The sequence below is a fragment of the Typopeltis vanoorti genome, chromosome 1 (assembly GCF_054136105.1).
Source record: "Typopeltis vanoorti isolate ZY-2024b chromosome 1, IOZ_Tvanoo_1.0, whole genome shotgun sequence".
Taxonomy (NCBI): domain Eukaryota; kingdom Metazoa; phylum Arthropoda; class Arachnida; order Uropygi; family Thelyphonidae; genus Typopeltis; species Typopeltis vanoorti.
In genome coordinates this window covers 185,374,370-185,397,583 of record NC_143549.1, presented here as the reverse complement: position 1 = coordinate 185,397,583, position 23,214 = coordinate 185,374,370, and the positions used below count along the sequence as shown (strand labels likewise).

General features: G+C 35.7%; 1 protein-coding gene across 1 annotated transcript in view; it reads left to right on the top strand.

Moving 5' to 3' along the window:
• Positions 1-23,214, top strand: part of Pkn (serine/threonine-protein kinase N) — a 343,091-nt gene that overhangs the window by 234,992 nt on the left and 84,885 nt on the right. The window contains exon 16 of the mRNA XM_090400359.1: positions 16,426-16,577. Coding sequence (XP_090256485.1) covers positions 16,426-16,577 — 152 coding nt within the window. The remainder of the gene's footprint in view (positions 1-16,425; positions 16,578-23,214) is intronic.

The following is a 23,214-nucleotide window of genomic DNA, read 5'->3' as shown; positions in this document are numbered from 1 at the left end:
TCCAGTTATATTTAATTTACTTCTATAACACGTTAATGCACACATATTGAGATTCGATTGTAATCATGCACCCTAACTGTATGTTATTCCTAGTATTGTTTGAACTACTACTGATGATGTACCAAGATACTTGGGATGAAATATTTACGAATTAAATAGTCATAACTGTGGTTAGTACGTGTGTTTTTAGTGATGAATTCACCATCGGTTTTGTTATATAAAAACGTCTCATTCCTTCATGGGGAACTGACAGTGCAGAAGACCAACTTACTAGGCAAACTTCAACTAAAACAGGGTATGCTACGTGCTAGAATCTCTTTTTTAAAAAAGTGCAGACGTGATAATCTCATGTCAACTTTTGCAAAACTGAAAGAAGTCGTCAAATCTCCAGGTGTCCATAAAATATATCAGAAAGCAAGCCATTCCGTACTACTCAATCAGTTAAGAGTTTCTAAGCATGAATTGGCAACAAATAATTTAAAATTTACGGAACTAGAAACAGACTTGTCAAATACGTTAAATCAAGATCTGCTACAATTGATTATTATTGTCTCAAAGAATTGGGGAAAAAAAGCTTTTGATAAAAGCAGTAATGATCTTCATAATAAATACCTTAATCTGCTAAATCGATCAAAAAAGATCACAAACAAATTACCAAAGGAAAAATGGGTAGTCAATTTATCTAACTGTCCACTTACAACAGACGAATTAAAGGTCTAGCAAGAGGTCATAAATTTGCGATTTTACCCGAATGTTTCCCATATTTAGATTTCATGTATAACATAGAGAGAAACATCTGCCATCTTTCCAGTACTAAAATCAACAGACTTCCTTTCGAGGTAGCAAAGGTAATCTATGATGCCAAACCTTCGGAATTAAATATCCCACCATCAGAATTGAAAGCTCTTACATCCTTAAAACGTAATAAAAATATAATCATTACCAGAGCTGACAAAGGAAATCCCACTGCAGTTCTTGATTCCAATTCATATGATGAAAAATGAATTTATTACTCCGAGATCGTAATACTTACGCCAAACTGGATTATGATCCTACAAAATGTCATCTCAGGAAATTAAACAAGTTACTTGATGAAACCTCCTCCTTAGATGAAGAAACAATTAAAAAACTCAAGACATGCCATACTAGACCTCCCAGAATTTATGGCTTACCTAAGATTCACAAAATTAATGTTCCTCTCAGACCCGTCGTAGATTCTATTAGCAGTTCCAACTTACAAGTTATCAAGATTCTTATCTAACCTTCTCCGTCTTCACATTGGCCACTCAGCCTCTTCAATCAAAAATTCCACAGAGTTTCATGCAAAAATTAAAGACATTCAACTGTTAAAAACTGTCTTCTTAATTAGCTTTGACATTGTCTTCCTCTTCACGAACATTCCCCACAAAGAAAGAGTTGAATTATTCAAATTTGTTATTACATCCAGTTACTTCACCTGGAAAGATCATATTTACAAGCAAGAAGAAGGAAGAGCAATGGGATCTCCTTTGTCACCAAACTTAGCAAACCACTTTCTAGAACACCTTGAAGAAAAAATATTCACTTTTGAACCCAAACCAAAAATTTGGTTATGATATGTCGATGATATTTACAGTCTGGGATCATCTCGAACAGGAATTACAACTGTTTCTAGATGAAATAAACCTTCTTCACCCTCGCATCAACTTTACGCTAGAAAAAGAATGTCCACAGGGTATCTTCCTTTCTGGATTTACACATTCAAAGAAAAGAAGAGGGTTCCATCTCCACATCTATTGCAAGCCTACATTTTCAGGTCGCTACATTCACATTTCTTCCGCTCATCATCCATCTCAGAAATTTGGCATCATTAAATCACTAGTTTCCAGAGCACACAAATACTGCTCCTCTGAAGATTCTCTAAGCCATGAACTAGAAATAATCAAAAATACAGCAATACTAAATGGATATAATCTTAAATCAACTCAAAAAATCATCAGTCACCTTCCCACACATCAACCTAGACAAGAAGTCCATAGGATTCCCATACCTTACGTCAAAGGCATCTCCGAACGTCTTTCAAAAATTATGAAGAAATCCAATTTTGCCACTACTTACAAACCTATCAACCAAATCTATAACTTCTTACCTTCTAAGGACAAACTCTCACCTCTGATGTTACCTGGCGTTTATGAGATCCCGCGTTCCTGCAAATTGTCTTACTTTGGTCAGACAGGTAGGTCTGTTCAGAAACGCATCTCGCCACATTCGTCTTTTCAAACCGCAGAAATCTGGTCTCTCCCAACACGGAGTTGAAAATCCAAACCATAGGATCCATTGGGAGAAGTCAAAACTTTTACACAGATCTTTGTATAAATATGAACGTTTACATAAAGGAAGTGCTGAAGCCCTACTACACAGACTAAATTTAAACCGCAACAACATTCTTACTATTCCTAAAGTATGGGAAATTGTCATACAAAATTGTGTAAAATAATCTTTATATATATATATATATACATTTTTATTTATTTATTTATTTATTTATTTTTTTCAGTTATATTTAATTTATTTCTATAACACGTTACTACACGCATATTGAGATTCCATTGTAATTATTACACTCTGATGCCTTGAGAATGTAGAATTCTCAGTTATCATGGTGTAACATGAAGAGAAAATAAAATAAAACCCCTGTATAAAAGCTAATAGATGAATTATTTAAAAGAAAGAAAAATATTCTTGCATCCAAGTAAAATATATGTCAAAAAAAAAAAGTGTTTGTTGAACTAAATAATAAAAGAAGGAATGTATTACAGTTGTGATATAAAAAAAAAAATTTTTAGCTAAGTAAGACAGAAAAGGATTAGTCATAAGAAATTGTATGTGAGAGGCTAGAGATTAAAATATTAAGTAAATTCATAGAAAAATTTTGGAAGGGGGATTAAATTTGAGGCTAGCAAAAGAAAAACAACAGACTATCGCTCAGGGTCAATTCCCGGATTTAGACATCGTCACAGGCTTGCCGACCAAAGGATGTTTGGCAGAAAAACGCCATCCTAATTGGTCGGTGAAGTCGAATCAAGTAAGGGGCGGAGAAAAGAAATTAAAGAAAGTACCATTAGGGGTCAAGGTATAATAGGGTTAGAAACAACCCCCCCCCACACACACACACAAGGCTTTTTCCTGGATAGTTTCTTCACGAGTTCCTTCGTATAGGTTTCACGTGGTTTTCCTGAGTGGTGGGATTGGAGTTAATCTCCGCCGTCACAACAAGGAAACAAATAGTGAGCTGGATTTCGATTCCGTATTTTCTATGGTAAGAAACGAGGAATGCCATTTAGCTAAAGGAAAGAAGGTATTATCTATGTGTTTCATAATCCAGTGACAACTACAAAAAAAAAAAAAAGGAAATCTGTAAAGAAGTCTGTGTCCACGTGGTGAGTTTCACAGCCATTGTATAGATGATTCTAAAAGTGTCCTTAAATCAAGTACGAAAGGTTAAGATCACGTAAGCACAGTTTATTGCCAAAAGAACTTAGGAGTGACAGATTATAGGAGAAATCATACCCGGATAGTTCAATCGGAAAAAAGGTAGAGGCCAATATAAAAAACTCAAGAGAAAAAGGTACTGTAAAAATCTCGTGTTAACTGAAAATCGTCTGTAATTGTAATCATTATTCTATTACTGAACTGTTGAAGAGACTAAGGAAATTTATACTAGGACTTTAGTACATGACTGATTATAATGAAAGTATGCCTGTTAATATTAATATGATATAAGTGATTCGTATGTCCTGAGAATTGTGCATGTATATTGTAACGTATAGGAAAGTTTTAAATGTCAAAGTTATGTGTCAGTACAGTGAAAGGATAATTTAATCTACATAGTTTTGGATAGTTAAATAGATGAATTGATCATATATGTCCTTGTGCTACAGCATATAGCGTATATTCAGACTTATATAGGGTTAACTAAGGTGTTAATTAGATCTGGGATTATACTTATGATTGTATGTGTTGAATTTGTTATGGCAGCATGACCGCAATACCCATATAGGATCGTAGTCAAATTACTTGTGATAAGCTAATGTGATTTTGTAAATATTTTCTTAGTATTGAATTGAATTATATTAGAAATTGAATTGTGCCATGCTAATGAGTTTAATAAACCTTTATTCATTGATAAAACAGTTGTCTGAAATTGCTGCCCAATGCACCACTTGAAAAACGTACGAACCTAATCACACGGGAAATTAATGTGTTAAAAAACGAGATAAAGTGTCACGACTGCAATATTGTTTCACATTCAGTATTTTAGTAATTACTCCTTGTTTTTGTATTTAATATCTCAAACTAAATGTCCCCAAAAGGCGCAGCATAATATAAATATTAGGGACACTAAGGGGAGAAATAACTTAAATATTTGTATTTTTGGGTGATATCTCGTGCATAGATAATAGTTGAATATAGATAAGCAGAATTTCACTAGATAGAATAATAATCATAAATTGGGACACAACATAATCATGTGCCTTAACTGTATGTTATTCCTGGTATTGTTTGAACTACTGTACTGATGATGTCCCACGATACTTGGGATGAAATATTTACAAATTAAATAGTCATTACTTTGGTTAGTACATGTGTTTTTAGTGATGAAACTATCATGCTTGCCCATAGCTTTGGTGGCAATAACACTATTAATCCTACTGTTTCAACAAACCATATAGACATCTCAATCATCAAGATAATCTACAACCATTGCCTTTAAACACTGATATCCATACTATTCAATAGTGGGCCAAGGATAACCTGGTCACTTTCATTGCCACCAAAATGCAGTTCTTCTCGGTTCTCTCTCAAAAAAAGGATCTCAGCTCATCTACCTTTACCCTCAGTAATAGACAAATCACCAGACTGGATGAGATATCTCTGCTTGGACTTACACTTACCACCAGTCTCTCCAAGCATAAACATATCGCATCAATAGTTTCCTCAAAGAATTAGGCACTCTCTTTTGTTCAAGATGTTATTTTCCACCTAGTTGATTCTTGACTTTATACAAATCTGTCCATCCTTAAAATACTTACCATTTCTCTCTCACTCAAAAAAGAACTCATTTATCCTTACCCTCAGTAATAGAAAAACCACCAGTCTGAGTGTAATAAATTTTACTTTTTTCCTCTAAAATGTTGTTGATGCTCATTGTTATTATTATTATTATTACAGGCAACTCCAGGGAGTCATTAGACTCATCGAGGGAGGCCCCAAATCATATTCATCACGGCTATTCTACATTCATACAGTATCTATCATACCTCGCCTTATACTCATTCACTGTCACAGCATCCACCACAGACTCTGGGAGCGCATTCCACTCATTCACCACTCTACAAGTAAAGAACCCAGCTCTAACACCTTTACTAACCACACTTTTGCCCAGTTTCCATGGATGTCCCCTAGTCCTCCCACAACCAGCCCTGTTCTCAAAAATATCTTCTGAATTAATTTTATAGAAACCCTTCAGTAATTTGAATGCCTCAATCATATCTCCCCTCCTCTACCTATCAACCAATTTTTGCAACCCACAAATCCTCAACCTGTTCTCATAAGGTTCATTCCACAGATCTGCTATCATCTTGGTCACTTGCCTCTGGATCCTCTCCACCTCCTCCCCATCAAGAAGCAACCTAGGTGACCAAATCTGGGCACAGTAGTCGAGATGAGGTCTTATCAAGGCTCGATACAGAGGAACAATAACCTGCTTGTCTCTGCTTGTCAACGTATTCTTCAGCAACCAAGTGATTTGATGAGCTGATTTGGCCACTTTTGCAATGTGCCCCCCCCCCCCCCCCCACACACACACACAAACTTCAACTCCTTATCCACCAACACTCCTAAATCTCGTGCCTCATCAATTTCCTGGAGTACAGTTCCACCAATGTAGTAATCTGCTGCTAATCTTTTCATCCCAAAATGTATAACCTTACATTTTGCCACATTAAATTGACATCCATTCACCTTAGCCCAGACCTCCAATCTATCCAAATCATCTTGCAAAATTTTGACGTCATCTGCATTCACTATTGCCCTACCCAACTTTGCATCATCTGCAAACAAATGAACTGTTCCTCTCAGATCCTTTCCTATATCATTAATGAACAAATTAAACAGCAGTGCTCCAAGAACAGATCCTTGTGGCACACCACTAGTCACAGGCCATCTTGTGGATTCTACTCCTGAATAAACCACTCTCTGATATCTCTCTCTCTGTCAACCACCCTCCTATCCATCTCTCCAACCCTATATCCATTCCCATATGCTGCAATTTACTGATTAGAATTCCATGTGGTATCCTGTCAAAGGCCTTAGCAAGGTCCAGTAGAATCACTGTAAACCCATTACCCTTATCCAGTTCAGCTGTCACTGTGTTATAAAACTTGAGCAAGTTACTGAGGCATGATCTACCCTTCACAAAGCCATGCTGTCCCTCATACAGTATCTCATTTTCATCAATCCATTCCTGTATTTTTCCCTTGACTACTTTCTCCGAGACCCTGACAACGACTCCTGATATGCTGATAGGTCGGTAATTTTCAACAGCAGCCTTGGAACCACCTTTATGCAGCGGAACTATTTTCCCCTCTTTCCACTCCCTTGAGACTGACCCGAGGCTCAAATTAAACAAAATGGTCAAGGGCACGGACAATTCTTTAGCCGCTTCACGTACGACACGAGCTGGTATACCATCCAATCCCACAGATGTATTGACATTGAGGTTCTGTAATAGACTAGTTACCTCTATTTCATTCATCACAAAGATCATTGTACATGATGGAAATTGTACATAGATCACACTTTGTTGATTGCAAATGTCTAGTTCTTTTCCAATAGTTACAGATTTAATGATTTTTTCATTATTCCAGATATGAGGGTGGTCTGAAAAGTTCTCGGTCTCGGCCATAGATGGTAACACTATCGGCAAGATTTTATTTTTCTAAGTTGGTACATCTGTCATAAGCATCCATGCGAAATTGCAAGTCATTCTATAAGTAGTTTGTTTTATACAGTTGTCTAAGCAAAAGTGTTGTCTATATCCCTTGAAATGGATAAAATTGAGTATTGTGCAGTTATAAAATTCTTTGTAAAAGAAGGTTTAACGGCAAAAGAAATTCATTCGAATTTCATAAACGTTTATGGGCACTTTTCTCCTTCATTTTCGACAATTAAGAATTAAGAAATGGACTGCCGAGTTTAAATTTGACTACCAGCCTAGAAGATGATCCACCTGAAGGACTTCCAAAAAGTGTAACAACACCAGAAATCATTGATCAAGTGCACGATATGCTATTGGATGATTGGCAAGTCAAAGTGTATGAAATTGTGGAGACTATAGGCATTTCAAAAGAATGTGTAGGATAAATTTTGCATGAAGAATTGCATATGAAAAAGCTTTGCACGAGATGGGTGCCACGCTTGCTCTCAACAGATCAAAAATGCACTCGCATGAAAATCTCTGAACAGTGCTTGGAGCGTTTCAACAAAAATAAAACTGATTTTGTGCATTGATTTATTACTATGGATGAGACTTGGATTCACCACCAAACAGCAGTCAAAACAGTGGACAGAAGCCAGTTGTTCAGTGCCAAAGAAGACAGTCAGTTCCATCAGTAGGATAGGTCATGGCATTGGTATTTTGGGATGCTAAAGGCATTTTGTTTATTAATTATCTTGAAAAGGGTAAAACAATAATCAGGGAATATTATTCTGATCTTTTAACCAGACTAGACGAAAAAATTCGTGAGAAAAGACCCAGTTTGCTGAAGAAAAAAATCATCTTTCATCAGGACAATGCACCTGCCCACAAAGGTGTTTTGGCAATGGGAAATTTAAGGGATCTGCACTATGAATTGTTGGAACATCCACCCTATTCCCCAGATTTGGCTCCCTCTGACTTCTGTCTCTTCCCAAAACTAAAACTTTTCCTAGTGGTCAGCGTTTTTCTTCGAATTGATTGCAGCTGTAGAGGCGTATTTTGCAGATCTTACTGAGAACCACTACAGGCATGGGATAGTGGTGCTGGAGCATTGCTGGAATAAATGTATTAGTCTTAAGGGAGATTATGTTGAAAAATAAAAATAATTTTGAAATTATAAATCCGTTTTTTCATTGTTAGGCTGAGAACTTTTCAGACCACCCTCGGATGAATAACACTAATAACTAAAATTAATGAAACGAAGAAACTTTGACTTTGTTTCTCATCATACATGCAACAGGAAACTATACAATAGATAAGCAATGCTTTTTCCTTATTTGAACTGGTTGGCAGATACCCAAAACTTACGACTGCTCAATTGAGCATTCTGATAGAGACATGTCAGAAATATTTAGTACAACTCCTAAGCAACATCTTAGGATAACCAGTTAAGCAAACTTCCCATAAAATACTAAATCGCTCTAATGATATCAGGATTATCATCCTTGAAAATATAGTTGGGATGTGGCGTAAAATTTCTAAATTTTACGCCACATCCCCATATCATATTTCACAATTTCACATCCCCATGTCATATTTCACAATTTTCTAATTAAAGAAGTGAAATGTTTAAGAGGGATTGGTAATCTGTTTCTATTCAAGAATACTTTTGACACATCTAAACCTCCAATTTCTGTTAAAGCTGCATATCTGAATTTTCCTGGCAAGACTTTACATCTTAAACTCACTTGAATGGTTTAAATATCAGAAACATAGGCATGCTCAAACTTCCTTGTTTTGCCTGTGCTGTTAGAAAAATAAATAAATTCATTGATTAAGGGCATCAGGCTTGACTAGGAAAATTTTTACACTAATAAATGTGAAGAGATCAGAGCCTCCGTAGTTCATTCAGTATAGACAAAGCCCTTTGGTCGGAAAGACCTGGGTTCGATTCCCCTCAGTGATGTGAGGAACCTTTATCTGGTCTCTTTCGGCTAAAGGTGAGTTAGCCAGTTTCATATGGAGGTAGAGGGTTTTTCTCCTGGAAACTCTGGGGTTTTTTGTCCCTCAGAACAGACAAACTTAGCCAGTAGAACACACACAATTAACAGACAAGAATACTTAGAGGCATAGGGGTAACCTTATCCTCGTATTATGGTTGGAGAGTCTAAGTATGGGAGCTTAAGTGCCTGTAAAACCACTGATGGATGGAAATGTGAAGAGATAAAGTTCCAGGTGAAGCAGCATAATTATAAAAGGATGTTTCATTTAGTTTGTTACCAAAAGCACAAGCTTAAGCCCAAATTGAATGTCATCAAAGACAGGAATTGAGCAGTTACTAACAGAACTGGAAATCAATAACAGATGGAAAGAATACTATGAGGAACTGCAGAGTTACAGAATCCCAGCATAGTTAATTAAGACCACAGGGGATGGAGGGATAAGAGTGTTTCATAGATTGATTACAAGGATATGGGAGATAGGATCATGGTCTAGAGACTGGAAGAAGTCAGTTTTCATACCACTACTAAAGAAGGGAGATATGAAGAATTGCAAGAACTAGAAAACTATTGATTTAATCTCTCATGTAAGCCAGATTTTATTAAAGATCATTCTAAATAGGATTGAGGCCAAAGTTGAGGCAGAGATGTCTGGGGAAACAAGCAGGTGTTAGGAAAGGTATGAGTAGCAGAGATCAGATCCTTTGCCTTAGACAGATCATAGAAAATTATAAAGAATTTAGACTCTCTATGGTGATGTGTGTCATAGACTAAAGCTTTTGAATGTGCTGAGCTTGTGAAACTGTGGGAAGTAATGAAAATAATGGGTTTTCCTCAACACACAATCAGGTTGATGACTAACTTGTACAGTGAGAAAGAAGCCACCATAAGAACAAATGTTGCATTATCTGATTAGCTTCAGGTTGGAAAGGGAGTTAGGCATGGATGCCTACTTTCTCCTCACCTGTTTAGTATCTATGCTGAGGACATCATGCATGTAGCATTGGATGAGCTTAAGACAGCAATTATGATAGCTGGTACATTGATCAGTAATCTGAGGTATGCTGATGATACAGTACACCTTTGTAGAACTGGTACAAATCCTTGACAAAGTTAATGAGATCAGTAAGAACAGAGGACTTCAGCTCACACCTAGCAAGACAAAGATTATGGTTCTCAAAAGAAATACCAACTGGGAAGCTCCTAAGAAACAAGTGTACCTTAATGGAGAAAGATTTGAACTTGGGAGCAAGTTCGAGTACAGAGTACCTGTGAGCCATTATTGATGTGAAGAATTGCTGTTCAGAAGACATCAGAAGAAGATTAGGAATGACTAAACAAAAGTCAGAGACTTGTCTAAATTCTCAAAGGATCTATCTCCACAGGAACAAAGTTGAGGATTTTGGATGCAGCTGTTTTTCCGACAGCGACTTACAGATGTGAGACTTGGAACCTAAAGAAGTGTGGTAGGAAAAAGATAGCTGCTTTTCTTGTAGTGTGATGTTACTGAAGGCTGTTGACGATATCATATACTGAAAGGCAGATGGGTGCTAGAAAGGATTGGTAGCACTTTAAAGCTCCTTAAGGATGTTGACGAAAGTTGAACTACTTCTGACACATTGAAAGGATGGAAAGAGGACTTCTTAAAACAGTAATAGAAGGTAAAGTTCCTGGAAAAAGAGGAAAGGATAGACCATGGTATGTCTGGAGTGATTTATCAGAGAGTTGAAGCCTTCAGAAAAGCATACAACAGGACCACATGGCAAGAACTTGTGTGGGACATCAAAAAGCATCTGAGTGACCATATGACATCTGTGATGTTCAGTGAATAAATGGAATGATGAAGGGCATATTTAGAGCGTATTGCATGATATGTAATTCATTTCTTCCCCAGCAACTTAGTGGACACAAATAATACCACAACTGTAAATTATGTTTTTAATAAATGTATTTCTATTCACACCTTTTGCTTCCTTCTTTAAATGTGGCAGGCATTTGTGCATGTTTTTGTCTCATTAATAAAGGTGCACATTTATTCCTTATATCTTATAATTTAAATATACCAACCAAATATAGAATTTGTTTTAGTTATTTTCTAACAGCTGGAAGAAACAGATTCTTCCCCCCCCCACCACCACCACAAATCGCAAACATGGAAGCACATGTCATGATTTGTGGCATGCCTCCCCATTATACAAACAGAAAGCATGTGACAAACTCTGTATTCCACCCTATGAAAAAGCCTGATGTGTTGAGGAAAGAATTTGTCTCATACTTCATCATCATCAAATTCCTGACATGTACCCTCAAGGGGTGTACAGGATATGATAGTACTTCATGAAAAACTTATCTCATTACTAACTCCCTATCTAAAATTTTCCTCCAAATCAGTCTGTTACTTGTCAAGATTCCAACATCATTACCAGATCTTATATTTCTATCATCTAAGGCACTTTGTACCGTATCAATCCACCTATATCTTGGTCTTTCTCTGGGTTGTTTTCCTGTCAACCTGGCAGAGAACACTTGTTTTGCTCTTTCCTCGCTCATTTCAAGTGACCATACCATCTGAGATTAGCTCTGTTAATGCATTGCTGGATGCTGACAATGTCAAGTTCTTTCCTAATATCCTCATTTTTAATATGATATTGCCATTGATGCCATCTGTTCATGCCTCTAATCTTTCTCATGACACTCATATCTCCAGTCTCTAGTCTTTGGTCAAGTGTTTTACTTCTGACCCAGCTCTCAGATCCATAGGTTAAAACTGGTTTGAACTTATCTGACTTGTATAGAGCTAATTTAGTGTTCCGACTAATTTCTCTCTTATTCCATATGAATTTATTCAATTGACTTCCCACAATACCAGCTTTGTTCATTCTGTTGTCTATTTCTATATTTAATTTACCATCTTCAGTAAAAATCGTGCCTAAATAGCTGAAATGTTTTACTTGTTCCACAGGTTCCCCATTCACAACATAGTTGACATTTTCAACAATTCTACCTATTTTCATTGTCTTTGTCTTTTTAATACTGACCTTCATACCATATCTATTACAACAGCTATTCAATTTAGTCAGGGAATCTTGCAAACTTGTAGCAGATTTATTTAGAAGTATAACATTGTCCATATAAAGCAAAGAGCTGACATTAACGTCTCCAATTCTGATATCATGTTTAATACCACTTTCCTTCATAATGTGATCCAAATAGATAATGAATAACAGAGGGGTAATGTGCATCCTTGTCTCACACCAGATTTAACATTAACCCATCTTCCTGTATTTCCTTCAATTCTAACTGCTGACTTGCAACTCAAATAAAGATTAAGTATTGCTTGATATAATGCCCCACTGACACCATACAACTGTAGTGTATTGAATAGCATCTCTCTTGGCACCTTGCCATATGCCTTTTCCAAATCGACAAAACTTAAATATAGATCTTTGTTATATTCCCATGCTTTGTCAACTATTTGTCGTAAAGTGAAGATCTGATCCTGACAGCCTTTATTTGGCCTGAATCCAGATTGTTCTTCCACAATTCTTCTCAACCAGTTTCTCAAGTATACTGGCATAAATCTTGCCCAGAACACTCAGGGGAATACCTCTGTAATTATCACATTGTTTTATTTCCCTTTTTATATATGGGTACTATTAGAGCTCTACTCCAATCATCAGGAATTCTCTCTCTGTCCAGGCCTTCTGAACTATGCAGTGCAGCCACTGTAGGACTTTTATATCATCACACTTCAGCATTTCTGGTCGAATATCATCTAGACCTGTTGCTTTTCCACATTTCAAGCCTTTGATGGCTTTTTCTACTTCAAGTATGGATATGTATTCCTGACTGTATGCCTGTTGAGTGTTTTTTTACCAGCGTGCTATCACTGCTTGTTTCATTTAGCAATTTTTCGAAGTAATTACTCCATACTTCAAGGATATCTTTTTCTCCCGTTTTCATGTCACCTTTATCATCTCTAACTCCTTTTTACAACACTCTTTTTTCCATTTCTAAGCTTCTTCAACAACCTCCAGAATATTTTGCCACCTTCTTGATATTTTTTTTCTGTGTTCTTCCCAAAGTCCTCCCACGACTTTTGTTTAGCTTGTTTTACACAGTATTTAGCTTTCTTACATTTGTCTCTGTATTCTCTAAGAGCAAAAGCTGACTTATTTGCCAGGAACTTTTGATATGCTTTCTTCTTTTCCTTCACTGCCTATTTAACTTCCTGTGTCCACCATGGAGTTGTGATTTTTCTATCCTTGCAGACAACCTCACCACATGCCTCTCTGGCTGAATAAATAAGGGTTTTCTTCAAGGTTTGGTTCTTGTTCTCAAACTCTTTAATTTTTTCTTCGATAATCTTTGTGTATTTTAGTCTACAGTTCACATCTGAGAGCTGCTCGACTTTTATTTGCTTTAAAACTTTCTTACATGCCATTCTTTTCAATATGAAATTCAATTTTATCCTTCTCAAGACTAAATAGTGAACTTTTCCAATTTCAAATCCTCTGTACACTCTGGTGTCCTGCACCATGGAGAAAACATCACTATCAACAGTAACATAGTCAATGAGACTTTTCTTATTCCTTGCCTCTTCTCTTCATGTGAATTTGGTGCACATTTTTATGTTGGAACGTGCTATTAGTAATAACCAGTCCACGTCCTGAGCAGACATCCAACTGGTATTTGCCATTATTATTAGCTTTGTTCGTTTCTTCAAATTTTCCCAAAATATTTTTGTATGTCTGACAGTCATTTTATTACTCTGCTCTTTAGATCTCCAACAAGGATCAACTTTTCCTTTTTCATTGTATCAGTTGCTTTTTCCAAAGCATCAAAAAATTCCTCCACTTCTACCTTAGTAGAACCTTCTGTGGGGCTATTGGCACAAATAAGTCTCATTGTCCAGTTCCCCATTCTTATATTTGCCCACATTACTCTACTTGAGGCTGCCTGCCATTCAAGAAGATTAGTCTTGTATTTAATGTTCAATACTTATGGCTACTCCTTCTTTTCCTTGATTGTCATTGCCTGAATATAACATTATAACATATGACAGAAAGATCTCGCCAGTTTTTGTCTTTTTTGTTTCAGTCACCCCCTATTATGTCGATCTGGTACTTATCTAATTCCTCAGCTAGCTCCATTTCTTTGCCATTCAGGCTTCTTATGTTGATAGTACCAATCTTTAACTCTGGTGATGTTGAGTTGGGGTGTGCTTTCAGATTTGTTCCAGTAGCTGACTTTTCGCTGTTCGGCCTGGTTCCCTGGCAAAAACAACGGGGGCCTTGCTGGGCAACCCCAGCTGGCATGAAATTTTGTCATGTTGTACCATCATTTTGTTTATTGGTTTAAGCCAATAAGAATACAATTTGGTCAGCTAAATCCCAAATTGCCAGCCCATCCTCGTTCGTTCAGTATCCAGGTAGATACCCAACAGGGTGCACCACGGGAAGGTGAGGATTGGACATTAGGTCAGAAGCCCTGGTCGGTTCTCTGCATTCCTTTAAAGGCTATGCGGAGGTCTCCTCTCAGTTATGCAGCTTTGACCCTTAAGCACCCCTAAAGTATGCCTCATACTTTCTGGATTTAATTACTGTTGTCTCTTTTTAAATAGTTTAAATTTCTATAATTAACAATCTGTTTGCAACCCACACTTCTTAGGCTAATTTCTCAGTATGCAATAATAGCTAAATCCTTTAAATTTGCTTTAATGCAAGCATTGTTAATTAAGACTTTCAAAATAGCTATGTAAGAAATGATTGAAGTCATATAAAAATGTAAATTGAATCTAGACTCATTTTTATACATATTGTAGATGCTTTGTTTTACATAATTTTGCATTTAAACTAAATTGTATTTAATACTTTCAAGTTCTATTAAGATGCTAAGAAGGGTGAGTATCAGTGATAACAAAATGTTTCAGCAACACTTTGAAACAGTATTGATTAAAAATAGGATTTAATGTGCAGTACTTCCTGATATGACTAAATGTGTCACACACTAGTAAGCAAAATTCAACAAGTGTTAGATTTTTATGAACATATAGGATGTGAATTCATGTTGATCTGTTTGTTTTTGCTCATGGTAGAAGAAATGTTTATTTTTCTTTTTTAGATATAATTTTATCAATTTTGCCAAATAGTCCAGTTGAAGGATTCAATCTACAAAAAATGGTGGGCAGGGGTAGAGCTTGGTTTTGCTGTCACTCATAAAGGTCAAAAATTTAACTTTGCTCATGTTTCTTATGCATCTGTGCTTTTAGCACAAATGCATAAGAAACATGAAAAAAAACTCTTCAAAATTTTACTTTGCAGGCTTTCAGCTCAGTGAATGAATCTCTAATTTGATTATATTTTATTTTGTGTTTCATTTTCGATGGCAAGAATTATTAAAAACTGTAATTCTGTAACATTTCCTTTTTTTTATTTAAGGTATCACATGAATGTTTTATTTATACTATTCAGTTGGGAAACTCTAGAAGATTTACTAGGATTGTATGTTATTAGCCAACAAAACAAAAGCAGATCTTGTTACAGATATTTCCAAAAGACTGCACATTTCTTTTTGATGCAAAAACTTCAGCAAGTTTTTGATGAAAATCAAAAAGTGACTGAAAATCACTTACAAAAAATTTTTGTAAGTGATTTTCAGAGTTGGCAACAGCACAACTAACGAAAATACTAGCTATAATGTTCATCTTCTTAGTGCAATGCAGTTATTGTTATTTTACATGCTTTTTATTTCTGATTTTGTTTATTTTAAACATATAATTTTATTCATATTTTGTTTTTGCCACTACCGTTAAGGTACTTCCCTCCCCAGGTCTGTCCCCAATTGAAATTAAAATTGAAAGGATTCAGCAATTTTTACTACAAATTTTAAATACCAAATTTTCATTTATCCCACCCATCTGGTGCAAAGTATTAATGAATTCAAATCGTTTTGTCAGTAAAAATGATCTGATTGGTACCAAAACTGTTATACAGAGAGTCTTGTGTACACCCTAAATCCAAAATTTTATGAATGCCATCCACATATCAAGTTTTAGTAACATTTATCTGGCTGGCTAAATATTTAGAATAATTTACATACAGATGGATGGATAAAGCTAATCTAATTGATTTTTTAGCATTTTTGAAGTAATTTAAAAAGACTGCTAATTGAGAATCCCTAAAAACTCCATACTGTGAGACTGAGGAGGGAATTGTTAATTAATATATTACTTAACAGTTCCCTCAAATTCAATAACATCTTTATGTTAAATTAATGCTCATTTTCAGCAGATAATAAGTTAATGTGTTAAAGTGGATAGAATTTGTTGCTGGAATTTTATGGGATTTTATTTCTGCATATTTTACTTTAACCTGGAGTTGTTTTATTTCTGCATATTTTACTTTAATCTGGAGTTGTTTTAATTAATATAGCATTTCAGATAAATTTTATTTTCCCATCTCTTAGACTCATGTTTGCTTTGTAATGGAGTATGCATGTGGTGGAGACCTAATGATGCACATCCATACAGATATTTTTCCAGAGCCAAGAGCTGTTTTCTATGCTGCTTGTGTAGTACTTGGTCTTCAGTATCTTCACGAGAATAAAATTATTTACAGGTAAAGTGGCTTTTATTTATTACCTGAATTTATTAACAGATTTTTGCTTAATATTCATATTGTAATTGGTTTATACTTAAGACAAATAGTTGAAAGACAGAAATCAAAATTGTAGCAAATATCTTAAGTTTTAGCAGACTCTGAAAAAGTATTTGAGATGCCTGTAGAAAAGCATGTGGAATACTAAACCTGTGTAGGATAAATTATGTCACTGTATAGAGTGACATAATTTATACAGTAACTTGAATGATATTGTTCTCTATACAACTGATTTGTAGTACAAACTGAAAAAAATGTTCAGCCTTACCATGTAACCTTTATAGCTTATATTTTAGTTGTGTTTGAACTTACACATGTATAGGTGCAAATAGGTTGATACAGAATTACATGTAGATTATCTGTGTGGACTGTGATATTGAGGCAAGTGATATTAAACTTGATGATAGTACAGCATGGTGGAATCTCATGTTGGATGGGGCGTTGTCCAACTAAACAAGATCTCCTGCTGTTTTAATCAGGGAATAGGATAAATAGTGAAAAGTCAATTACTGGAACAAACTCTAACTGAACATCAGCAGAATTAAAAATAGGCACTATCAGCATAAAAAGTATCAGTGGTAAAGAAGGGGGGAACTTGTAGAAGAATTAAACAAGCACCAGCTCACCATAATTGGGTATTAGTAAAACTAGGAAGAATAAAACAGGTAAGATTTTTCTAAATAACAAATATAAAATGTTATATCCGGGTAATAATGATGTGGGAAAGAAATAAAGCTGTAGCTATAGTATTCAAAGTAATCACCAGGATAATCTTGGTAGCCAATATCAAGTAGAGGATATGGACAAGCATCAGAATGGGGAATTGGATGGTGAGTCTTATTGTTGTCTACAGTCACACAGAAGGTTTCGTTCCACTAATGAAAAGCATAGGAATTTTTTTTTTTTTGTTTCTTCAGAGGAGCCATCTGACAAAGAAAAAAAAAAAGTTGATTCTTCTTGCAGATCTTAATCAGCAGAGCAGAAAATGAATAGAAATGTTTGGGGAAAATGTGGAGAAAAGAGTATAGCTAATAATAATGGTAAATACTTGCTGAATTTCTGTTCACGTCATGAACTAGTCATTGCTAATACCATGTTCCTACATAAAGACTAGTACAAATTCATATGGAGAGAAGACACAAGAAAGAAGAAGAGGCACATCAACTATGTTGTTATTGAAAATGATATCTTCATGCTTGTTCTGGGCTTCAGCAGGATGAAATTGAATATTATATTGAAGAGAAAAGTCTGTAATTAAGTTTCAGTCAAAGTCAAGCAGCTTTCAAAAGTGAACTGTGGACTCGACAGTAATAGTAGAAAACAGTAGTAGAAAATATTTCAAGAGGAATGCAAATTGCATAATACATCATACAATGAAATGAGTTGCCAGCCTGGTTGGCCAAGCAGTTAGCATACCTACTCTCCAACCAGTAAGCTGTGGGTTCAAATCACTCCATGGCCATAGATGTATGTGATTGTTTTTAAGCCAGGAGGTGAAATTCATTGCCTGGTGTGTGACCACTACCATGCTTATTGGAGGCCTGAATTGGCTTGAAAAAGTTCCATGTTTGGTCTCTAGAATTGGCTTTCCATACTATGTAAAAATTAATTAAAAATACAAAAAATATATAAAATTGGTAAAAAAAAAAAAAAAAAAATTCTTATCCCATACTTGCTACATGTCCATCCATGTTACCTTCCAAATATTATTCAAGAGTAAACAAGAATTTGAAAACAAGAAAAGCTAAATCTTGGAGACTCATTGGTATACTGAAGAAAACATTGATTGATTCCTACAGAGAGGCAAGTTGCGAAGTTATTTGCAAGGATGGAAAAATCGCAACTCTGTGGTGTGTCCAAGAAGTTAAACAGGCAGTCATGGAAAAGTGAAAAGCATATTGAAAGTTCTTAGCAAGTATACATCAACATGTGTTCTGAGAGAATACAGAGAAAAATGTAGCTAAAGGAAAGTCTTGGGAAGACTTTAGTAAGAATATAGAAAAGAAATAACAGGAAGGTGGCCAAATGTTCTGAAGTTAACAACAACAAGTACAGGAAAAATTGAAATAGCAATCCCTTGAACAAAAACATACCTGCAAATCGACACGCCCATAATATTAGACATACAAGACAACAAAACAATCCTTAGATTATCGGAAACGATAGCCATAAAATGTGACGAAAACTCAATAAACATCTACCAACCCTACATAATCTCTGAGAGTTGGAAGCTCCATAACATAAAAATTAGGTCACGACTCCGACCAATAGGAGACAACACAAGTACACAAAAGACAGAAACACTTAACTGACATGACATAGCATCCACTTCCCCCACAAGTTCCTAAGACGATGCCTGTCGAAATGGCTCACACCCCGTAACTCCCACCCCTGACTTTTCCCTTAAATCCCTCTGCTTCCCCCAAAAAATAACTTCTATCTTTAGATCCTTCTCTCATGCTCTCCCCCTCTTTTTTCAAATAATTTTCCCCACATTACTTTACTCCCACTTTCCCAAAAAAAAAAAAAAAAAAAAAAAAAAAACCTTCCTTTAACAGCAGATGAAGGCACATCGCCAGGATAAGGAGACAGAAAACAACATCCAAAAAGGTAAGTTTTCCTCCTATTTTATTCTTCATATATTAGTTTTATAACACTTCAGTAATGCCCTAAGATTTTGGGTAAAGAACCAATGACATTGTAAAAAAAGGGCACTCTTAAACGAAAGTAGGCTATATTAGCCATTAGAATAATAGTTTATTTTAGAAGAGTAACATGGGAATTTTCCCAGAAATAATACCTATGTTCTGAAGTCTATTTAAAAAGCTTAGAAATGGAGGAAAGAGCACTGTAAAAGGAATCAAAATGATGGAGTAATTACTTTTATGGACTGCTAAACCTTTTAAAGTAATGTTTCAAGGGTTGGCCTGATACAAGCGGTTAGGTATGCTCTCCAGCCAGCATTCTGCAGATTTGAATCCCGCTGTGGACATGGATGTTTGTGATTGTCTTTAAGTGGTAGATACATTTTAACAAATTAAATTACCACTAAACTAAATAACAAATTTGGATATGAAAATCATTAATGAAAAAAAGACAGGTTTCATAGTCTGTCTTTTTAAGATATAAATATATGATACATAAAGACATAAGATATTAGGAAAAGAACTTTACATTGTTAGCATTCAGGAATGAGTGAGCAGAACTAATTTCAGGTGGAAATTAGCTTAAACAGAATGGAAGAGGAAAGGTTAGCAGACAGGTGTTTGATGCCGCAATGACAGGAAAATTATTCAGAGAAAACTCAAGATCTGGGTGGATTGATGCATTCAGATATGCCTTCTTAGAAGAGTTATAAGATCTGACAATATTGGAGTCATGACAGAAAGAAATATGTCATTTGGGAAGATAGTAATAGCATGGGCATTCAGTGTTGTACACTCGTAATATCTTATACAGGGTGTTCGGGATAAATTTGACATATTTATAATTAATTATATTTTTCCGTAAGTTACATGTATTAACACACACTTCTCTTCATTTAAAAGTTTGGACCCTTCTTCATTCATATACAAGATGTCAGAAAGGATGGATAGCTGGAACCCACCTGAATCATGGAAGAGAATAACTTGTATCATGATGATTCGTGCCCGCCATCAAAATAAGGATATTACGACTGCTGCCCAATGCTCCCTGAATACAGTAAAAACAATCAGGCATGAACTAGAGACTTGCAATGGTGACTACGAGGATGTAGCAAGAAGAAAGATCCCTAGCAGACGATCTGATTGCGTTCGTACAGCAGAATTCCTCGCAAATCTGCAGGAACAGGTGTTGAAGAACCCTGGCATTGGAATTCGGGCTTTGTTCGTGGAGTTGCTAACTGTAGTCAAGCCCTGGATAACAAGGGTAGCCAATGGTAGGCCGTATGTATGGCAGCAGGATTCGGCCCCTTGCCACACCTCTGGGAAAAGTCAAAAATGATTGTCTGAAAATTTCTACGACTTCACCAGTCCAAATGTTTGGCCTCCAAACTCCCCAGACCTTAACCCCATGGATTATTTTGTATGGGGCGCAGTTGAAAAAGACACCAATCGCACTTCCAGTAATACAAAAGCCCAGTTAATGGATAAAATTAAAACAGTTTTTGCGGCCTTTCCCAGGGAGACTGTAGCATCAGCTTGTTCGAGGTTCCGAAGCAGAATTGAAGCTGTGATCGATGCTAATGGTGGTTATTTTGAGTAAATCTTGTTGATAGTATTATAATTAACTCTGCCTGTAATGTTTTTTTGTCAATTCATTAAATTTAATAGATACAAAGAAGATTTTCTTTTTCCTTACGAAACTGTCAAATTTATCCCGAACACCCTGTATATCCCTTGAGAGTATGTATCAAGAATTTATGATATTCAGTCTGAAATAAAATCAAGAATATTTTTCATGATTCATTTTCAGTATTTCTAAATTGTTGGTCATCAGCTCAGCTCAGCTAATGCCTGTTTTGTTCCCATATAGGGAGTAGGCAAGGCCATTTTATCCCTGTCTAACTTTTGAAGACTGAGTGGGCAGTTCAATCTCCACTGGTAGCCAGTCCGGGATAGCTGGCCCAAGGCTATCACTAATTAATCGGTATGCAGTGAAGAAGGCAGCTAGTAAGTGCTGCCATCTCGTGGTCCCTAACACAATATTTTTAATGTCTGAAAATAGTATGGGTTCGACGGTTGATTTTCTTGAGTTTACAGGACGAAAAACCCGCTTGCCCGTGCCAGAGATCGACTAACTCGGGAACTGGTCGAAAAAAGGCTTAGAAAAATTTCCTCTAGTCGGCGACTAGATTTGAACCACCAAGTCTTCCTTCGTGCGGTCAAGCGCCGGAGAGTGCAAACAGCACTTCTACTGAGCTACACAGACTACAAATAAATTGTTGGTCACTATGCAAAATAATTTTATCCCGATTAACATTTTTTTAAAACAAACTAGAGCCTCATTAAGATATATCAATTTATTTAACGGTATTAATTCCAACACAAAATAATAAGAAAATAATTCATATTTATTAAAATAATTTGTTGATATTTTGCTGGTACAGTATGATGCAAAAAAAAACTGAACTTTGACATCCCCTTCAGTACATGAGCTTATGAGGTATGCTGTTCAACTGCATGCACATTAATAGAAGAGCATGTGGAGAGCCTACACCATTACATTTATCTGTAGCAATGGTGTTGACACTGGAAGAAAATATGTTTATTGTTGAGCAATGTTCCCTCTAATTTTTTGCTGTGAGTGTGCGCAGAAATTTGCATGTGTGCAAAATTTGCCTTCTTTTGAAAAATATGTGCGCACCCTTACGAGTCACCATACTGATCATTTAAGCAAAAAAGTTAAAAGATTTTAGTTCACTCTTTATCTTCTGGTGTCAATGGGATGTCAGCCAGGTCATCCCAACTCCTCCACCGTGTTCCCACACACGGCAGTAGCCTCCCCAGTAAACAGTCGGAAATCACAATTCACAAGCCTTGGGCAGGACTCGATCCGGGGACTTCGCGCATGTGAGGCCAACACGATATGAAATCAAATATTTGATTACGATACGAAATCAAATTTTTGAAATTTGAAAATTTGATACCGACTGTTCTAGATAGGATTCTAAGTACGTGTATTATTACCATCACCAAGTAATTTGTGTGACATCAATCACAGAGCTAACATAAATATTTTATATATATTTAATATTGATCTGATTAGAAGTAAGAAATAAAGTAAAAAAAAAGATAACACTAGTGACTGATTGCCCTTAATTAAATTTTCTAACTTTGCAAATAACTCTAAACATACATAATAAAATATTCCCATTACTAATTCTCACCTTGTTAAACCTTCATAATAAGTCTGTTACTAATTCTTATCTTATTTAGTTCTAGCTTCTATCTCTATTTTTTCTCTCTTCTGTCTTTGGCATTCACCCACTCTTTATACACACTATCTAAATTAATTGAATTTCCATATAATTGGTAACTTTTCACTCTCATTTGTATATCCAAATGACATTCTCCTAAACGGTTTCTAAGTTGGTTTTTTATTTGATTCATTAGACTAAAACCTCGCTCACAGTCTGCACTAGATGCAAGGAAGGTTCCTCCGATATCCATCAACTTTGCCAAATCACAAAATTGCTCATTTTGAAGAGCAAATACAGCCATTTGTGTAAAATTTGATATCATTTTGCATTTAATTTTTTCTTGTACAGAAAATTTGAAATCATTAAACTGACTAATTATTTCTGTAGTATCATCCAGAAAATCATGATATTTAAGACAAAGGGCATTAACATGTTCACTACCAAATGAGAAATCACAATGTGAAATAGAGGAGATATCAAACACTGATCATTCTTGCATCTCATTCTCAGGGAATCTGTCCTCTAAATGTTCACATAAACAATTTATAAAATTTAACAGGGGCCTAGTATCTACTGGTTCAGTTTCTTCTTGTTTAAGTAAAGCATTTACTCTGTCACTCCAGCAAGCGTCACCTTCTAAATACTGATTCCTGATTTTGTTAATCTTCTCTCTGGCAAAATGATGACTGTCTAGTG